The sequence below is a fragment of the Lycorma delicatula genome, chromosome 3 (genome assembly GCF_047948215.1).
Source record: "Lycorma delicatula isolate Av1 chromosome 3, ASM4794821v1, whole genome shotgun sequence".
In the NCBI taxonomy this organism is placed as follows: Eukaryota; Metazoa; Arthropoda; class Insecta; order Hemiptera; family Fulgoridae; genus Lycorma; species Lycorma delicatula.
The window spans coordinates 54,288,413-54,310,413 of NC_134457.1; the positions used below are offsets into that span (position 1 = coordinate 54,288,413).

Sequence of the window (22,001 nt, forward strand, 5' to 3'; positions counted from 1 at the left end):
ATAATTAATCTTATGTTACACATTTTGTTATTTAGAATGGTTACTTGGAGGCAGAGAGGTGTATATTATTATTATTTTATTTCTTTTTTGTTTTGTTTGTTAATATATATTTTTACTTTATCGTTAATTTATTTATATATTTTTTGATTTAATACATTTTATATAATTCCTTTTGTTATAATAATTATATTTTATATTTGTAACATTAAATAACAGCTTATGAATGTGAATGCGGAACATGAGGATGGATATTATACCTCTGGATTATAGGTAGGTAGGTAAAAGGTAGGAATTTTATCGGAAATACAGATTTTATAATATTATTATAATTATTTAAGACGCCGTTGATAGTCGATTGGACGGCGCTGAATTTAATCGATGAAACATTATTTTATAACAAATATGTCTTTACATCTTAACATTTTAATCAACAACTGTAGTTATTTGTGAGAGAGAGAGAATGTGAGAGAGATTTAGTGATATTGATAGGAGGACAGCCCAAGTGGTATACATCAGTGCTGTTGGAACCAATCTTCTTATTCTTTATCTGTAAGAAATGTTATCGTAATTAATAATAAATTAATTATACAAATTATTAGTTAAATGCAGTTTTATTATATATGTGATGTTATATATCGTATTGTGATAAAGAAGGGATATAGGATGGTCATGATAGATATAAATAACGGTAATGAAAATAAGTTAAGGATGTGCAAAGCTTTAGGAAGAGGAACAATATCAATAATGTTTACATAAAAAAATACGATAATATTATTTCCTTTCTATAAAAATTACATTTTTTTTCAGAAAAATAAAAAATAAAAATAAATAATGAGCATAATTATAAAAACAATGATATTATTCGTAAATAAACTATATATTTTTATAAAATTTAATATAATATTAGAATTTATTTATATTTTAATTTAGCGACAGTTGAAATACTGTACCGAATACTAAAATTTTGTTAAATACATAAAAATATTTTTAAACTGTACTAAAAATTTATATATTTAAATTACGTTGTAAACAAATTCAGTAATTAAACAAAATTAATTTTTATTTTCTTATATGAATATCTAAATATTTTTTTGTGTTAAAGATTTAAAAAAAAAAAATAATTAGAGAAGCCACCTTCACAATCGGTCTCTAAAAGGTTTAAAATTAGCGTGGATAATTGTTTTTACAGAAACACATATCAGCTATCCGTATTGACATACTCGTCTAGGAAATTCCTAGCTTTTGTCTGAACCGACTGGCAAGTAGGGCAGAACGGGATTGCTGGCAGCACTTTTATCTATATAAAAAATTACCCACTCTTAACTTATTCACCGTCAGAGGCCATTTGTTCAGGGTTTCCTCTAGGCATTATTACTTCAACAGCATGATTACAGGATAAGCTCAAGGCGTACGGGATTTATTAAGGAAAAGTGTGTCAGTATGTATTTACATTAAATTTATTATAACGTAAAATATTGATTTATATAATAATTATTATTTATGTATTATATAATTATATGTTTTTAATTAGTAGTATTTTATTTATTAATTTATGTTTATACATTTATTTTTTAAATTTTATTATTATTTTTATAAAAATAATAATAATATAGAATAATAATAATAATAAAGAACGAAAAGAGTGGAAATATATATATATATATTTTAACATACTGAACGCAATAAGAAAACCTAGAAAGAAATGCGGAAAACATCAAGAATGCTACAGAAGGAAAACACTGGAAGCTTTGGACACAATCTGCTTTTCTTTAATTATTTTAACATTGTTTTTCCTCTATAATATGTTAATAAATTTAAGCTTCAAGTCTTTGTTAGAAAGATTTCAAATCTTAATTTTTTAAACTCGCATTGTTTATTTTTTTATGGTAGCGTGTATTTTTGATAGTATATATATATATTTTTTTTTTTAAAGAAATAATGTTTGTATTATTTTGCTAGGAATACTCATTATTTCGGGAGGTAATAGAATTGTCAATGCGAAAAATTATTTAATATTATCTAATTGTCTTACTAATTGTTGAAATATATATTTATAAATACATACATATTTCAATCATTTAAAAAAAATATATATTTTTACAGAATATAAAAGTGAATTTTGTAACTTTTTTACTAATAATTTTTTTATAATAAATAAATTAATATTAACATTTTTAGGTGACTGTTTCTATAAATTAATTGTCATATTAAAAGTACACAAACAGGAAAAAATACGTTTAATTAATCTGGCTATTAGAGAAATATAATGGTAAATAAAAATTTTTTATTAAAATATACACTTTTATGTTAAGAAAAAAAAAATTTTTATTATAAATCAGTCGTATCTAATCGATATTTTCAATTAAATTTTTATTTAGATAATTTTCTCTTTTTTATTCAGTAAAAATATGGGTTTTCTTCTTAAATTCTAATGTGCACATTTCAAGAATAATTGGGATTTATATACACGTTTGTAAAATTTTTTCGCAAATATTTATACTATTTCCTCTCGATATATTGAACCATCCTTCAGGAAATTTCTGCATGTAAAACAAAATAGGCACGGTTATTTTAACTCATTATTGGTTTTTAATGATTTTTTCCGTGCCTGATAAAAAAATAATTATGAAAGTTTAATCCGTTTCACAACAAAACACCTATTATGATTTTTTTTTAAATTTAAAATTTAAAACTTAGCTTTCTTTAATCTATTCTGCAGCGGAAATAAAATATTATTATAATTAATAAAAACAATTTTTATATTTTTCATTGATATGGGTATTTGAATAAATTTAGATACGTTTTGAAAAATAACTTTTTTAAGAGCTATTGCTAATAATAGTGTTTTATTTATCTGTTTTTAAGCCGATTTATATAAAGTAGCAGATTATGTCCGCCGTAAAGATAGAGTAACGATAGATTTATAGTGCTATCAAGCATGGATATCTGTTTGACCTTGAGCCCACCTAGTAAGGGAATTGCTTCTGAAGTCTGCGGTAATGCATCGGCAATCATGAGTGAAAAGACAGATAGAGATAGTAGGATTGTGACTCCTGGAACACAGACCACAGGCTAAAGCAAGGACTTGGGCCCTAGGGTAACTTTACTGACTGATTCACCGACCAACTCGATAACAAACAACAAACTTCTTGATGCGAGTAATTTAAAATAATCATTTTATATAAAGTTAAATACGTTTAAAGTTCAAAAATTATATAACTTAGGACTTCAAATTTAAGATAATAGTTAATGTAAAAACATCAGTCTGTGATAACGAGCTTTTTTTTACTGAAATTCTACTTAGATCTTAATCTTAAATTTTAATCTTTTTTAAGTATATACATTAGTATTTTTATCTTATTGTTATTTTTGAGATTGAAAATTTGTGGAGTATTTCTATAACAGATTCCCAAAAATTAAAGTGTGTTATTCAAAGAGGAATGAAGAAAATACTTCTAATAAAAACTTTTAATGATAGTGTAAAGATTATTTTTTCAATTTTCGAAAAGCAGCGTTTTAAAATTCATTTTTAGTAATGTTATATGCAAAAGATAATTTTTTTATTGCATAATTTTTATAATATAAAGTAATTTTAAATTAATTACCTTATAGGAAAATTAATTATTCTAGAATTACAAAAACATTTAATAAACATAAGTGTTACAATATAAATTGTGGTAAAGTATTATTAATATCCCAAAATCATAACTTTTACAAACAAAATGTCCAAATTTTGTAAATAAAATAAACGTAAATTTTTTCTACTGACATTAATAAATATTTATTTACTATAAGGATATCCGAGACGGAGAGGTAGAGAGGGACCGATTAGAGATATTTAATTACATAGAAAAAAATTTTTTCTATAAGAATTGGGATGAAATTAATTGATAGGTAATTTTGGTGTTCAGAAATAATTAAGTAGAAAAAAAAATTAAAATAATTTAACATGTTATATTTATGTAATCAAATAATTAACGAACAATCAATATCATCGAGTCCAGATTGAAAATTTTTGTTTATGTATTATAATATAATTGGATTTTAAAATTATTAGATAAATACTCGTACATCTTTCGTTTTGGAAATCTTTATCAATGCTTTACAAATTTGACACTTGTACTTTGTGTAATGTTTTTCTCGTAATTAAAAATTTTCACTCTTATTCTAATGATCTTTATAAATTGAAATAATAAATAGTCGATAATCGAGATGGTTATAGTTGAAGTATCAAAGACGGAAATTATTTGCTTAAAGAAAATTGCTTTCTATGTTAAATTTTTTCTGAAACATAGGGTTTACTTAAGCATAAGGTTGATAGTTTTTGAAAGTAGGAGCTTCAACTTGACAAGTAAAATTTAGATATATGCCGGAAATCGAACTAATTGTCTCTTAATTCAACAAAATAACCCTGCTGACCGTATCAATGCCGAAGTTGTGACGAATTGAGTAATTAATTGTTTAAATAATAAAATTAATTTTCCTTGTCTAAATATGACTTTTAATAATCGTGTGATCATTTCAACTATACTGTTGCCGTAATGGCAAATTTACGGTAATGGTATATATTTACTACCACTTAAAATGTAATCTTAGTAATTAACTTAATTATTAAGCATAAATTCAGTATTTATAAGGATTTTAAATGTATATTTTAACTGTTATTAACAAGGAATTACGTTCAACATATTAAAAGGAACATAATAATCGTAAACAGTAACAAAAATTAAATAACTATAAGTTAAAACTATAATTAATTGAAAATGTAATCTAAATCATTAATTGTTTATAAAATTTAAATTTTCAATCTCTTGATCGCACTGTTTGAATTGTTTAAATTTTTATAAATACTATTAGAAAAAATAATAATTAATTAGACGTAAATAATATAGAAGTTTTCAAATATCAGTGGAATAAAATTCTTTCTATATTGACCAATAAAATCCTTCCGCTTTATTTTATTTTATTAAAATTGAAAATAAAGTTTGTTGTTTGCTTATTAGTTGGTTTTTTTTTTTTTTTATCTGACCAGAATGATAAGGTTCCAGGCGAAAACACAGCAAACAGCTTTGTGACACAGAAATCTATACACAAGCAAACGATTATTATATATAAATATTTAAATAAATACAAAATTATTTATCTAAAATACATTATTTTTAACTGAGTTCAGAACTTTACTACTTATTTTATACGCAAAATAAATATTTTTAATATAGATTTTATTATATATGTATATTTTAATGATGTTAAAAATGAATTAATTTTGACATGAAAAAATTACAATTTATTTCACTTGTAATTATAACAGAATATTTAATAAAAAGAAAACAATTAACTTTTCTTTGTCCTGAACTCAGTTTTAATTAATTTTTTCCATCCTAGTCAGTGGCTTCCTTTTCTGCCATTGAACGGAGTCACACAACGCTGGCTTAAAAAAAATCATTTTTATTTTTTTTTGTTTGAAAAGCGAATTATTATATACTTAATTTGCATGATTAAATCATTATGAAATCTTATGTACATATTAATATTTTCTATTGAATAAAAATATACTTAAATTATTTATAGTCAAACAGAAAATTACTGTATTTATTTATATCTTTATAATTTTATTTCATATTTTTATATGTAAACTTACACTTTTTAATATTTTTATAGCTATTAAATATTATTTTATACTAATTATATTGATATAATTGTTATATTTATATAAACGATTTATTTTGGTTTAATTATTTTTGGGTACTTAAACGTAAGTTCTTGCGTACATGTATTGAAATATATTTGTTCATAATAAATAACCAAATATTAGTTCCACGGTAAAAAAATTATTGTTGTAATTTTATGACTCGCACTAAATTATTTAGTCTTCATCGAATCATTTTATAGAAAATGAATGAATAGGAAAAAAAGATTGTTCAGTTCCGACGTCCTAAGCGATTCTAAAGATATTCAATGTTAGGATATTCAGATCACGATACAAAATACATAAATCTTAAACATATTAACTATATATATTTAATATAAATAAATACGGTCCAGATTACAACTTTACGTTTTGTTAGACAGTGGTCGCTCAAAGAACTATATTAAAATCTCTATTATGACTTCAAATTTACAGTAATTATTCATACGATTATTAATTTTTTATAGAATTCATAGGTAAATGAGATTTTTATAAGAATTTATTTTCTAAATTATCGTTTTTTTTTAATGGTATTAGGATAGAATTTTGCAAACAAATTAGTGTGTAATTTGTTTTTTTTTATTTCAGTACATTATTATTATTAGACTGAAATATCTACAATCTCTAAAAATTAGTATATGTTTTTAATTTAGAGATAATATATTAAAAAATGTATAATTAGATTACAATTTTCAGATTTTAAAGTGATAAAAAAATTTTTTTTATTAATGAAATCATTTTTTATTTTATCACTCGATAACCAAAAAATCTTAGCGTATGAAATGCGTTACGTATAAGTAGATGGTACAGAAATTTATACTAGAAAAAGCAAAGTTTGAGGGTCAATAAAATGTTAAGTGAGGAAGAAAAATAATAATTTTTAAGTTGTATGTACCAACTAAACATTTATTTTTTTAAAATATTCTAGAGAAAAAAACAATTTTATAAAAAAAAATAAATATTACTTAACACCCATTCTCCAGTACCTAAATCACTAGATTTAAGTATAATTTGACCAAATGTTATACAAATATCTACTACTGATACAATTAACTTACCTAGGCTGCTGGTAAGCATTATTTAAATTAAAAAAAAACCTTCCAAATCTTTTATTATCCATTTACGATATAACATCAGTAATTCATGTTAATATTTTATTTTCTTCCTCAGAGAAAAAAGAAATACGGGAAAATCAAAAATTTATTTTTTCAATACCCACAAATAAGGTTTAGTAAAATTTGAGGTGGAATTTCTATAAAATTTGTTTGATTTTGATCATAATTAAAGAAATCTCACTCGAAGATTTTACATTATATTTTGAATATTGAAACTGTATTGTTTATTAATTTTTATTCACCCAAGAATAAAAAGAAACACACACAAAAATGTTTTTTACTTATTAATTTAATATGCTGCATTCTGTAATATTTTCTTGGAATTTACTTAGCACTAGCGAAAAACAAAGTTTGCGCACCAATGAAACAATAATTGAGGAAGATAGATATTTACTGAACGGGAGTGTTTAATAGATAAATATTTAACCTAAAAAATATCCTAACGAATAAGAAATTTAATTTTTATTTATTTATCGTTTAAAATTTTTTCTAAATAATATTATTATTAGGTATCTCTTACAAGTTCATTGATAAAAATTAATGGAATACGGTTTTTATAGCAAGAACATAGTACATAAATTATAAATTACATAATTATTCAATGATTTACATTTTATTTAAATCATTGAAATCATTTAATCATTTTATTTGAATCATTGGTAATTTTTAAACTCTATTATTTTGCTGTTAGAAATAAAATAAAAAAGTTAAAAAATTGTTTAGTTTTGAAAAATGGACTTAATATAAATAATATTCTATCTTCATGATATTTTTATTTTATTTCTCTTATCAGATTTGAAAAATAGTACTCTTTTATAAGTATGTCTATTTATTTTAATGTAGTAACAAGTTTAATAAAGTCAATTATATATCAATTCAAATATGCTCAATAGGGTTTTTCACAGTCATGAGAAAAACATCTGTAAAGAGTTAAATCATTTACTGAGAAGATTTAGTATTTTTCTTTGTAAAAGGAATTTACTTTTCCGCCCTACTAAATGTGGATTTTCACTCAATCGCGAATCTTTTTTGTCTAAATCCCTTTTGATGCTGATGCGATTTATTCCAAATTATCAAACGGTATTTGTTTTTGTTATTTCATCTATTTCCGAAGATTTTGAATATATGTCATGATGAATAGAATTTAACTATATTCGACAACTATGATTGAAATGTACCATAAAGCGAATAGAACGAGATTACTATCTCGTTTTTATTAAATACTATTTAGAGTTGGACATTTAATATTAATAATTATTATTGTGATTCAAAAATAATTTTCTTTATTTAATTGTATTCATTTTTCACAGATTATTTTATTTAAATTTTAAACGTACGTTGAATTTTTATAATTTTATTTTAATAATTATAGTATTTTTCCAAGAGTTAGAATAAAATTTATATTATTATTATTTATTAGTTTTATTTATATTTAATTTGGCCTATAAATCTTTTCGCGGAAGCGTATATTCTGCGGAATAAATTCTTTACATTCGCGGAAATATTTTTTTCTGTTATAATTATATCTGGATGATGCAGTTAAAATTCATCTAGGCCGGAGTTAGTGCGACGCCGTTCAATGGATCGGAAATGGCCGCACCTAGGACAGGCATGGCATCAGACACTTGCGGCAGGGTCTCGGCTACAAGATTATGAAACACGGTCAATGAGAGCAAGATTGTCACCCCTGTAACACAACAGATTTTTTTGTTAAATTTATTCTGCAGCTTCTTGTCTGTTGACTTCTTCACAAGAATATAAGTACCTGAAAATGTTGCTGAAAATTCTATTCTTTTCCTCATTATTGATAATAAATTAAAAAAATTATCTTTTCCTATTAAAAAATAATGTTGACATTCTCTTGATTGTTAATCATGCAGTATGCAACTTTCGTGTGTATGTAACTGTAAACTATGAAAACTTTATTATATATATATATATATATATATATATATATATATATATATATATAATTTCTAATTTTCTTTCTTTCTAAAAGGTACGGTTTCAAGATTATTAAATGAATATTAATCTTCCACTATCTATTCCTCCTTTTAGGTTTCATTTAATCTAATCGTTACAAAAATCATTTCCTTAATTCAAGGATTTAAAAGGACTATTTCAGAATTTTAAATTTATTATTTTTTTTATCAAAGTAACGTACAGAATTCATTTATTGATTTTGTTAAAATATGACGAAAAAACAGCTGTTTTCCTATAAACATCTTTTTTTTAATTATAAAAAAACATTACGTTTTTTAATGTACATAAAAAAAAAAACAGTATTTTTCAAAAAGGATTTCTTTTTAATAGTCAATTGATTATAATTATTTTTTTGACTGCTATCCGTGCTTTAAATTTAATTCATATATTCAGAACTGAAGAAGTGTATTATTTGTTTATTAATATTGTTAAAATTATTTGATCTTAATAAAAATTAATTTTCTTATAAAATTATTTTATGATTTATGTTTATATTTTATATATATCGGAGTTTTAGAAGGTAAAGAATATTTATTTAGGTTTAAAATTTATAACATTAACTAGAAATTTAATAGTAAAAAATAAAATTTCAAAACATTAAAAATAATTCTGATCAATATCACCAATTTTACTCCCGTTCTTTTCTATTTGTTTGTTTATTAGAAAAATGTAATTCTTTAAAAATTGTGTACAATTGTAGTCGTGAATACCGTTATAATTCATAGTGAACTAATTATTAAGTTTATACATATATCATTTAAAAATTAATTATCTTTAAAATTTTTAAATATCTGGATACAAACAATTCTGTTAAAAAATTTGTTGTTATATTCATAACGAAACAAAACACGTGTAGATATTATTTTTCGAATGAAAATATGTCCTGTTATATATATTTTTTAGTTGTTTTTCGTCGATTATAAGTCTAGAGTTTTATTTATCTTACAAATTTAATAAATTTCTGTATTCCTAACAATAGAATAATTCTATAATGAAATATCCTAATAATGGATTACGGAATTGAAAATATTTAAACAACAATAAATTTATTATCTTTCATTGCCTAACAACTATTTGGAGAGGATAGAAACAGGGCGTATTTGGTTTTATCATTTATTTGATAACATTTTTTTAATGAAATTTGTTCTTTACTAGCATAAAATCTTACGAAAAATTTTGGAGTGGTGATTCTACCAATGGTATCACACTCTTGAACCCAGATCATTTATGAAGAAAATCTTTATTAAGGAAATACTCAATCAATATTTCCTTATATAACGCCCAATATTGCTGAGTAAACAATGCTCAGAGTGGTATTGCAATATTCTGTCGAAGCACTCAGACTTTATTTACTAAAAAGTTGTAGTAGGACACGGAAATGTTCATCCACCAAATTATTTTTATTTTTCATGTTTAATTACTTAAGAGCTAGGGTTATGGTACTTTCGATCGTACGATTAAAACCGATTATCAGATATAAACCCGCCAGATACTTTCTTAAGAGGTTCTGACAAACAAAAACTGTTTTCAAAGATTTTAGTTGATTTCCAAATATTGAAGATAATGATTACAGATCCTGTTGCTAACGTATTGAATGAGGTATAACAATAAATTTACAATTATTGATATTTTTTAAATATCAGACACATGGGGAAATGCACTACCAATTTAAGTAAAACCTTAATTGTTCACCTAAATTCTCCTACAATTTATTCATTGTGATCGAAGTCTATTTATATTCGATGGTTATGTTTGGCCGGCTTTGAATTGTTTTTCTAGATGTCTAACAGGACTATTCTTTATTTTTTAAATAAAATATTTTATTTTACTTACGAGATTACATACTAACTGGAATAGTTTACGTGAGAAGATTAAACGACTAGGATTTCAAGAGTAATCTACGCGTAACTTATCATTTTGAAATTAATCAGTGATACTTAATTCTTAAGCCAACAATTTTATTATCTTTTTTTTTACAAAAACGTAATTTGTAAAAATTACAAATTACAACTAAAGGCTATGATTCCAGAAAAATAGTACAAAAAGAAACTAGAAAGTAAGAAATCAATTAAAATGTAATACTGTAGGAAATTATTAAAAATGCAATGCATCCGCTAGGCCAATTATAAACATGTTCTTGATAGGAGAAAAAATGGTAATAAGCGTAATATTGTGAAGAAAATAAACAAATTTATTTGTCACATACGAGTTATAAGGAATTAAAACAATAATGAAGACTGGAATGAGTGTAAGTGATAAAACAAAAAGATCAGTAATGCAATTTATAAAAAAAAATAATAAAAGCTGTAATTTTTACATAGAAGTGAAGAAAACGGCTTAAAAGCGATATCTTTTAACAGCTACCCCGACCTCGAATACAGTAATCTATGGATTGAGATCTAAAAACGATTTCCTACAGTGTTTACCGTAAGACCATCTTAACAAGACCCTTTGTTATTCCGGATCATATAAATAAGACATTTTCTGAAGAAAAATAAATAAATTTTTCTGAAAAAAAATTTAATATTTATTCTTTTATATTAAAACAAATTTGTTTCTAGTGCCAAATCATAACAGCCGGTATTTTAATTTACTACTTCATTGAAATGATAATAACTTCTATATGGATTTTAAAGAAATTCTAATACATCATTATTATCAATAATGAAGTTTAGATGCCATTTTCGGAGTTTTTTGAAGTTACTGGACATATTAAATTATTTCCCTGATTACTAGTAAAGAAAGATATTGTTGATTAGAAAGGTGATTCTGAATATTAAGAATTACATTTAAATCCGCAGAAAAAAATTCTCTGGAAATCACTAAATATTTTTTATTAACTTTTTAATCGATTTGAGTTAAATATTTAATGAAAATAAGGTTTTTGACGGCTTCTGATTTTATGATGATGCTTAGTGGTTGTTGTATACTCCAATATGAGTTAAACGGTTCTAATGGGAATGATTATTTCAAATTATTTCTTATTATTAGTTTAATTTATAAAATTTAATTTTAGTTCGCTTTTAATTAATAAAATTAAAAGTGTTTATTTTATATAGTAAACTAATTTCCTGTAAAAGCTGAAATCTCTTACTGGTACAAATAATTTGAGTTACCATAATATCTTTATGTGAATTTTCATGATTGATATGATTTTTACGGCAATTTGAAGTTTTCTGACGAAAATGTTTTCTGTAATAAAATATTGTTGAGTTTTACGAATAGATGGTAGTCAATAATTCAATTGAAAGGGTATCCTAATTCATATAGTCTAACTTGGAAAATACGAAACCAGTAACAAAAAAATAAAGAAATCATTACAAAATATGTAATAGAGTAAAACGGTTGTTGATCGTGTTTGTTTAGTTTTCCCTCAAAACAATTATTTTGTTCGCAAACGGTACATAAGTAGTATATTTGATTATATGCAGTATCCGCTAAATTCAGATAACATTTATTTATAAATAGATTTTCATTAAAGCAAAAACAATATAATCATGTCGATACGTTCAACGATATTATCTTTCTATTCAAAATTTTTAAAAAGAGGAATGTGAAATTTTCTCAAGGGGATATACTATTAGAGTCTGCACAGATTTAGAAAAAATATGTATTTCTTTAAAGTAATTAAAAACCAACTTGTAGCTTAACTGCAATCCACTGAGAGAGGCACTGTATACAAAACCTGAAAAAAAATTAGATATAAGATAAGAACAAAGAAAAATTGTGGAACTTGGAACGGATGAAAAGGATGCAGGCTGGTAATCTACCCTATTTTGATCATCACAATAACTGCTAGAATTCTAGTTTTATATACATGGGCTTTGGTCAATAATTATGTACAAATTTAATGTGTAATAAATAAGTTTTTATTGTGTCTAATATCCCTTAATGTGAAGTTTAGTGTTTAGAAAATTAAAATCGAAGTTTTTGGTTGAAATGCACAAGGGTAATTAAGATTTGAACCCTGAATTTTAAAATTAATATTTTATAAAATAAAATTGGCTCTTTCCATATTTTCTGTATTTTAATGTGATTTTTTATTAAATTATGGAATTTTATACCTAATCGAAGAAATACGAGTGTATATTATTAAATTATGTTAAAATATTTATGACTTTTATTAAAAGGATCGTTATATATTAATTAATTATATTAAATTAATTATTTGGATGAAATTTAGTGGCATATAATGAAATTTCACGTATAGTGTTTTGTCCAATGAATTATGCTCGATAAGATTAATTTTTTTTTCGTTCACTTTTGGATTGACATACAAAATATGTGTAGACAAGTGAGCGTATGACTTTTATCTTTAAAAAAAATGTTTTTTTACTGATAGATATAAAACCATAGTGAATAGATATTATTTTTTTATTAAAAAAAAAACATTTTCAACCATAAAATTTTCGTTATAACGTGCTTAATAAATCCATCATGAGGTTCCGATTTTATTAAATTAACAATTTCTTTAAAAGTGTCTATTTTTAGATCGATCTCGCTATAATTAAATTCTAGTTTGTAGAGAATTTCAAAATTTGCATAATTTTTGGATTAATTAACCGTTACTAAATTTTGCTTAAATTATATATGTAAATAATAATTTTTTACTCGTAATTTAACTTGTTTAAAGGAGAATCTTTTTTTATACTGAAAAATCTTAACCTTATTTTAAGTATGTTTAAGCATTTCATTAATAAAATAATAAAAATAAGAATATTACAATAATAGAAATTTTAATATTAATATTACTAATATTAAGTATACCAATTCCACCTAATCCCAAGAGTGATAAATAGTAAATATTTTAAACTTGTCAAATTTCTCAAGAATTTTAAAATTATAGTCTTTTATTAATTCTTGATTCTTTAAATGGTGCCTATTTTATAATTTTTTATAAAATATTACCTTTTTTCATTTAAAAAAAGAAGATTTTTATAAAATTTCACCATGTTTTTTAAAATTCCAAATTTTTTTATTAAACTTTTGTTTTTTTAATTTTCTACTGAAGAAAATTTTAATAATAATTAAAAACTATCTTTAAAAAAATAGAAATGTTTGTTATTGGACAAAACAGTATTTATTGAGAGGATAAAATTATAAGCTAATAATTTATATTTTAACGGAGGTTAAACTGAAGAAAATCAAACATTAAAACTAAGTTAAATTATAGTATTATCTGTATATTTTGCTTTAGTGATTTTTGCCTGCAAACGTTTCGATAAAACCTAAATAAGTTTGTTTTTTGTTTTCTACATTAATATATTTATTTGAAATACGATTTAATATGTATCGGTCTACGAACGATATATTAAAGTAATTGAATTGTTATTAATTAATTGAGTTAAAATATTATGTGTATTTTTCTATGCAGAAGTTTTAATTTCTTTACAATAAATGTGTCATAAAATATTATTTTCGTTAACTGAAAATAAAAAAAACGGATTGAGATTTGACAATTGATTTTATTATTAGCTTTTAAAAAAAGAAAAATCTCAAATGAACAAATATTTAATGATAGAATTTAATTATGAAGATGACATGTTTTTAAATAATTTCAGAAAATTTTATTTATTTCATTGTTTTAAACGGTTTCAATCGTAAAGTTTATCATGAATTAAATAAATTAAACGATATAAATATTTAGCCGAAAAGTGAAGTAATATTTTAGAAATATATAGTTTCAGATATTTCTACTGTAAAAATAATTTTGTGATTTAAAATGGTATAAAATATTTTTATTACTTACCAAAAATCGAAAAAAAAAATTACTATAAAAAAAAATTTGGATGAAATTTGATGCAATTAAATATAATGGGGAAGGAAAAAAAGGGTTTAATATATTCCTTCCATAAATTCCTAAATTATTAATACTTATCAGTTATTAAAATAAACAGCTAAATAATTATATAAAAGTTTAATTTGCCATGCATGCAAAAAAGCCTAAGAAAAAACCCCTCTGAGTCCAAGTATCATTCAATAGGAAAAAATGGGGCAAAAGGGGAGGGGAAAATTTGTAAGCAATACGCTTTCAGCTGTTACCTATCAGTGGCCTCTCCGATGTTGGAGGCATTGTCTCAGCTACCATGTTTAGAAAAAACGTTAGCGAGAGCAATACAGTGACATCTAAAACAAAGAGCCACAGCATGAGAAAAAAACTGATTTTCTATTAAAACAAAAAATCTATAAAAATAAAAAATTACACATTCATTTCTTGAGGTTGGCTGATGACGTTATAAACAAAGCAATGTACAGGATGTTATTTAGGATAAATCAGCTTATTAAAATATACAATTATCGCATTTAGAAATTACTTTTATAAGTAAAATGAAACTAATTAAACAAAAATAAAATGAATAAACAAATCAACATTAAAACAAGCTGTTAAAAAATATCTTCTGTTATATAATAAAATAAATCAACAAATTAAAAAATTACATAAAAAACGTATTAGCTTACAATCTAATTAATTGGTGGAACTATTGTGATTAATTACTTCTCTTTAAACGTAACATTTATTGAACAAATCTGTAATTTTCTACAACAAAAAAAAAAAAAATAAATAAATGAAATAAATAAAAAGAATAAATAAATGAAAGATTCTAATAAAGTATAAAAAATGAATTATGAACAATATGGAAACTTATAACATGATATAATATTTTGTTCTTAAAATATTAATAATTGTTTAACTTTTAGTTTGGGGATTGTTTGTAATCATAAAGTAGAAATAAAAGTTAAAAAAGTAAATGTATTTGCGCAGAAGCTAAAGCAAGCAAAATATGACAAGACTATGTTTACTTTTTATTTCGATTTTTAAAATTTTAATATTTCTTTTAAATTTTAATAATAACCCAATGTTCTTGAAAAACGGTATGCAAATTCAAAAATTTAATGCCCCATTACGAATATGTTTTTTTTTTTTTATAAACAAGTGTAACCAACTATTATGTTACTGCAGTGTACGGTAAATAATTAAAGAAAAACGCACGTAATTAAATAATATTTAAGGTGAAAGTATTATTTAAAACATTAGTTTTCTAATTCTTTAATCGGTAAAAATGTTTGTTTCATTTTATCATCGATTAATAAAAACGCGCGATAGCCAACAGTAGAGATCACATTCATTTTACTTATGGACCACCGTTTAGTAATATAATAACGTTTAATAATTTACAAGTAGAATTGAATTTTATGATTTACGTTATGTTAAAGTGGAAATAATAAATAAATCTAATCGTGAAGGCGTATAAAGAGAAATATTATGAAGGGATATTTGAAATGTATCCGTAGTGTTTGCGGTATAAACTACTTCACGAATTAAAACAAATAGGAAAATACTCCACTATAATCTAGTTTTTAATTTTCTCTATCTCTGTCTTTTCCATTAGATAAATTAAAACATTCTTTCAAGACTTTTTAGTAATGAAGGAAGAGTTGATATGAATATTCGTTAAAGTATTATATAAATATTTTCTCGGATTTATATTCCTCAAATGAATAGCCAATTATTTTGTAAAAATTTTTTCAGCTTGTACAATTTCAATTTTATTTAGTGTATTTTGTAGGTTTCAATGTAGAGAAATATATGGGAATGGAATTTGTGTTGAAAGAAATGAAGTTATGGTAGAAGGATCACAATGACGGTCGAGTATTGACGGTGTACTCCCCGTAAAGACCGCATAAGTGTGTGATAAACGAATAAAAAACTGAATATTCGGAAACTATTAAATCGTGATACAAATAGTGATTTAGGTTGAAAGAGAGTTATGTACTTTATATTTTTCATCCATGAAATGTAACACTTTATATCATTAAAATATATTATATTCATATTTACAATTGAAGGGTGTAATATATTTACAATATTCAGGACTTCAGCCTTGGAGAAGTATATGACAGAAATGGCGGCCCAAGTGTAAAATAAAATGAAATGTTTCTACTGAGAGTAATTTCCTTTTTTAATAAATCTTGGTATGAAATTCGTATAAATGTTACTATTATATGGACTCAGGTAAATTTCGTAAAGCATGTACTGGAAGGAATGTATAAATTTAAGGATGGTATTGTATATAATAAAAGCAAAAAATATATATACGTAAAAGTAATAGCTGTATGTTAGTTACATTTTTAAATTAATTATGCTACAGCAATAATGAAACTGTAACTGTAATTCATTCTGTATTAAGAATGTATCATCTGAAAATAAATTGAATAATTGAAATTCATATACAAATTAACAAAAAAAAAATTATATTCATATAATTTTAAAAAATATTAATTTTCTGGATACAAATAATACATTAGAAAAATATTAAATTCAACCAATTTTAAATTTTTTCTTCCCGAAAAAAGTTTAAAATTGAATAGTAATACTATTCTGATTGAAAAAAAAAACACTGGATAGTGCGTTTATTATTGATAATATTTATCAATATTAAAAATATGCTGATCTCATGATGGTAGGTGTTTATGCAATAGGATTTGAATGGTTTACAGTATAGGATATTTAAAATGATTAAATGAAAGCAAATAGTAAGCGTATATATATGTATGACATGTTAGTATACATATACAACGATATATGTATAAATATATATGATACAAGTGACATCGACTGAAACCTAAATTTGCATTTGAAACGATAGCAAATAGATATTTAATGCGGTAAAAGTAAATAATTTTAATTACTCGAACTATTTCCTCTACCGGACAAAATAACCAATAGTTATCATTAATGCTGTAAGGTGACTTTTCAACCGATGTCTTATGTATTATCTATTATATATTTATACAAATTTTTACGACAGAGCACAGAAAAAGAACGATGAGAAAAACTAAATATCGTGAAAATAAAAGACAAAGTAAATAAAGAAAGGATGAAAAACAGATATAGAGAGGAAAATATATAAAATATTCCCCTCTGCCTCCAAGCAATATTCTGATGATTTAATGTTACCTAGGAGAGGGACAGCATCAGAAGTAGCGGGCATCGTCTCGGCTACCATATTTAGGAAAACGGTGAGTGACAGCAGAATTGTTACACCTGTACATATCAACCACTCTAAAGTCAATGAACGATCAAATAATCAATCACTCATGATTGATGCCCTGATTTATCTAAAAATCATTTCTTTTCTTTTCCTTCCACTACCATAAATTTGTTTAAAACTATAAATAGGATGTAGAACTACATAAAATTGAATAATAAATTTAATATAATGTAAGAAAAGTTTTTTATATTAAAAAAATAATACTGAACTGACCCCAGACGATAATTTTTTTTTGTAATTACGCGACGTTTTCAAGAATAAGTGAAACCAGTTGAAATATTAAGAATAATAAATTAAAAAAAAAAAATAGGGTGAATTTTAAAAAACATATATTTTACAACTCGGCAAACACTTTCAAATTTTAATAACTGCTTGTTTGAAACAAAAAATGCTAACCGAATATTAGTAGAAAAAAAATTATTGTTCCCAAAATCAAGAAGCTTTTGTATTACCTTAACACGATTTTATGTATGGTTATAATTTTCTAATAATTATGCTTTTTAACTTCTTTTTTCTTTCAGTTTGACTTGATAGTTTACAAAACGAGTAATGTATAATATTAAATTTACAAGTTTCAATAACTGTTATGAACGTTTTTTGAAAGTAAACTAGAATGTTTAATATTTGTTGGTAGTGTACGGTTTTCGAAAAGTTGTAAGTTTGCTTCAATTTTATTTTTCAGAGCTTTAATGAAAAATATTATAGATTTTATTACTTGTATACCAGAAGTACTTCGTAATTTGAAGCAAATGAATAAATGCATGGGCAGCAGTATAATTCAGTATTGTTAGGAGATTGTTAGAAATATTTGATTGAAGTAGGATTAATAATTTTACTAGTGTTATAGTTTATTAAAAATTAATCAGAACCCTTACAATTTATTGAAAAATCTTTATCAATAAATATAATTTAATTAATTAGGGTATTTCAAGATAATACAAAAGACTAGGATTATAATATTATAATCAATTATGAAAATTAATTAAATTCAGTTACAGATAACGAAATAAAAAATAGTTTTTATAATACTATATCAGACGTTTGCTCTTAAAACTATTAAAAAAAAAAAAAACAAAAAAAAACTAAGCAGTCACTTTCCTTCCCAGATGACGATTTAAGAGTAAACTAGTTTTTTGTTGTAATTATAGATAATATTTCTTAAAATTTATTTGAAAATGTTTACCATACGTTTAAAATTGATATATTTACCTATATTATCGAAGCAAGTATAATTAAATAAGCAAGTATAATTAAATCCGAATTTTAATTATTTTACTGAACAGATTTTATTTATTAAATTACTTTGTACGTAAAGAAACAATAACAGTGTTGTTATGCGTTTTAAAATTTGTTGTCTGATTCAATCTTAATTAGTAAAATTATTTATTGTTCAAAATTTACTATTGTTTATATTATAAAAACTATAAACCGTGTACCGTCAATTGTAAATTGAAAAAAAAATATATATATATTGTACGTTTATGTGTATCTACATCATATAATTTTTTCTAATTTGACAAAAACGTGCCCTCCCAGTCACAATGAACTGAAAATACTGATAAAAAAAAAATCAATTTTTCTGAACGGTAATTTACTTTAATAGAAAATAAATTTAAAAAAATCATAATTATTAAGAAAACTAATAAAATAACATAAAAATAAATTTTGTTATATTTAATTATTATTTTAGTATTAAAACACAAAAATTAATTATATAAGAATTTATATTTTCATTATTTATATGTAATTAGTTTTCTTTTAATTACATTTAATATATATCTTGTAAAATAATGAAACCAAAAAAAAAATAAAATAACACTTAGTTTTTTTTTAATTAAATGATCGGTGAATTTATGGTTAACGTAATGATTATAAATTAATATGTTACAATTAATTAATATAATTATATTATATGCGAGTACAATGTATATAATTTAACAATGACATTTTATTATGTATACACTTCTTGCAGCTCACCTGTTTACGAATACATATATTGTAGACTTCATTCTGTACTGTAAAAAAGATTCTGAAATACACTTTTATAAAATCGGTAAGCAATAAAGAAAAGCAAAATAATATTTGATTAGTAACAGAAAAGAAAACAGTAATTAGAAACAAATACTTATTTTTTTAAATCATAGTTTATTGATTATATCGGGTGGAAATACGTACCATGTTGTGAATAATTAAAAAAAAAAAGATTTCCAGTAATAAATTCTTACACTTTTGTTGATACATGCAAAATTCATGTCCTCATATTATTAACTGAAATTGGCAGGCTATACTCATAGTAACTGTGCTAGAATACTTAAAAAGTTCTTGAATAAAAAAAGGCGTTTTTATGTCACATACCTATCTAGGTGTATACATTTATGAGAATATATATATACATAAACTTTAAATATTTCTGATAAGTATAATTTAAAATTTGCAGTAATGCATTTAATTTATCTATCTATAGAAGACCACATAATTTTGGTACTGAATTTTATTTTTAAACTATTATCTGTGTTTTAAAGCTCTGATCATTTCTTTTGTTAATTTTAAATTAAAAAAATTAGCTGATTGCTTTTTTCAGATATTGGTTAATAATCACTGACGATATTAGAGGTTATTAAAATATTAAAGATCAAAATATTTGTGTGGTTTAGCACACTTACTTAAAGATAAGTTGGGATGAGATTGATAATATAAGACAAAATATATTTGAAAGATATTGTTCATGACCATAATTTGATACTGATGTTAAAATTTGAAATCCAGACAGAATATTAAATTAACAAAATATATGCAATACATAAAAATTTTAATTAATCATATTCGTCCAGTAACCAGTTAAAAACATAAGACGAAGAGTAATAAAAATAAAGGTTTTTCTAGAAAGTCTATATCAGAAGTCTTTCAATTTTTGAAATTGTTGGGTAATTTCAAAGAATCTGGATACATTATACTTTAATGGATTGTCAGGCCATCTATTAAATAATGTAATTAAAATATCTGATGTGAACAACACATGACTTCCTTGTACACCTATTAAATTACATTTACAAATTTTTTTTTTTAAATTGAAACGTTCATAAAATTCTATTTCATTAAAAACTTCTAATATTGATGAGAGGTTAGTAATTATTAATAAATCAATATATTTAAATAAACAAAAAGGAGATGAAGTCTGATTCAAGCCTTCCCCTAAGATCCAAATATTTCATTAATTAAACTTTTTTGGCTATAACTCTGGAACCAATGAAAGTAAGTACCACTTATGATAAATCGTTGAAAAGTTGTCAATCAGAGCTTATTATTGCAATTAAGAAAAAGTAAAAAACTCAAATGTTTTTGGATTTTAGGCTTTTAGGCTTTTTTCGGACACTTTAGGTTCAGTCGATTGCAATAAAAAGGGGAGGTGCACATCTAGATGTTACAACAGTTCTAAATCCAAAATTTCAACATCCTACGGCTAGTCGTTTTTGAGTTATGCGAGATACACACATACATACATACATAGGTATGTGCAAACGTTACGCCGAACTAGTCAAAATGGTCTCAGAGATGGTCAAAATGGATATTTCTGTTGAAATCTGGAAACCGAAATTTTTCGCGATCACAATACTTCCTTTACTTCGTACAAGGAAGTAAAAGCAGTAACTTATATTTTCAATGATCATATACTTCAGTGAAGTTGAATGTTCTTCAATGGAAAATTAAGAAAACTCTTTTGTAATGTAACACTGTATTTTAATAGAAAAAACTGTTGTAATAAAAATAATGAAAGAAAATATACCTCTTACTAAGTAATCTATAGCTTTTAATTATATCTTATGGGTAAAATTGAAAGTTATTTGAATAAAGATATACATTTCTTGAAAAAAAAAAACAGTTATCTGCTCTTATAGGTTGGATGAATACTGTTGATCGTGAAAAAAAATCAATTTGCTGAGAAAGAAGTCTGTTGCATGTAAAAAAAATGAATATTCTTTCTCATCGTATGAGCTCTTTCTGTAGCTGCAACCTAAATGTATAAAATTACAGGTATATGACTGAGATTAAAAAAAATGTATGAACTTTAGAAAATTTTATTGCTGCGGTTTAAAACTTTGCTATTATTTTTTGTTTAGAAAAAATATTTACGTTTACATTTTTTTGATTGTCTAAAAACAT

The 22,001-nt window shown here is 23.7% G+C and overlaps 1 protein-coding gene and 1 long non-coding RNA gene across 2 annotated transcripts in view; one reads left to right on the forward strand and one right to left on the reverse strand.

Annotated features, from left to right (window-relative positions):
• The window catches only part of LOC142321604 (uncharacterized), an 816,200-nt gene that overhangs the window by 469,155 nt on the left and 325,044 nt on the right, over positions 1-22,001 (forward strand). The window lies entirely within an intron of this gene.
• LOC142320749 (neuronal acetylcholine receptor subunit alpha-7-like) overlaps positions 1-22,001 on the reverse strand; it is a 154,924-nt gene that overhangs the window by 8,479 nt on the left and 124,444 nt on the right. The window contains exon 9 of the mRNA XM_075358742.1: positions 8,405-8,491. Coding sequence (XP_075214857.1) covers positions 8,405-8,491 — 87 coding nt within the window. The remainder of the gene's footprint in view (positions 1-8,404; positions 8,492-22,001) is intronic.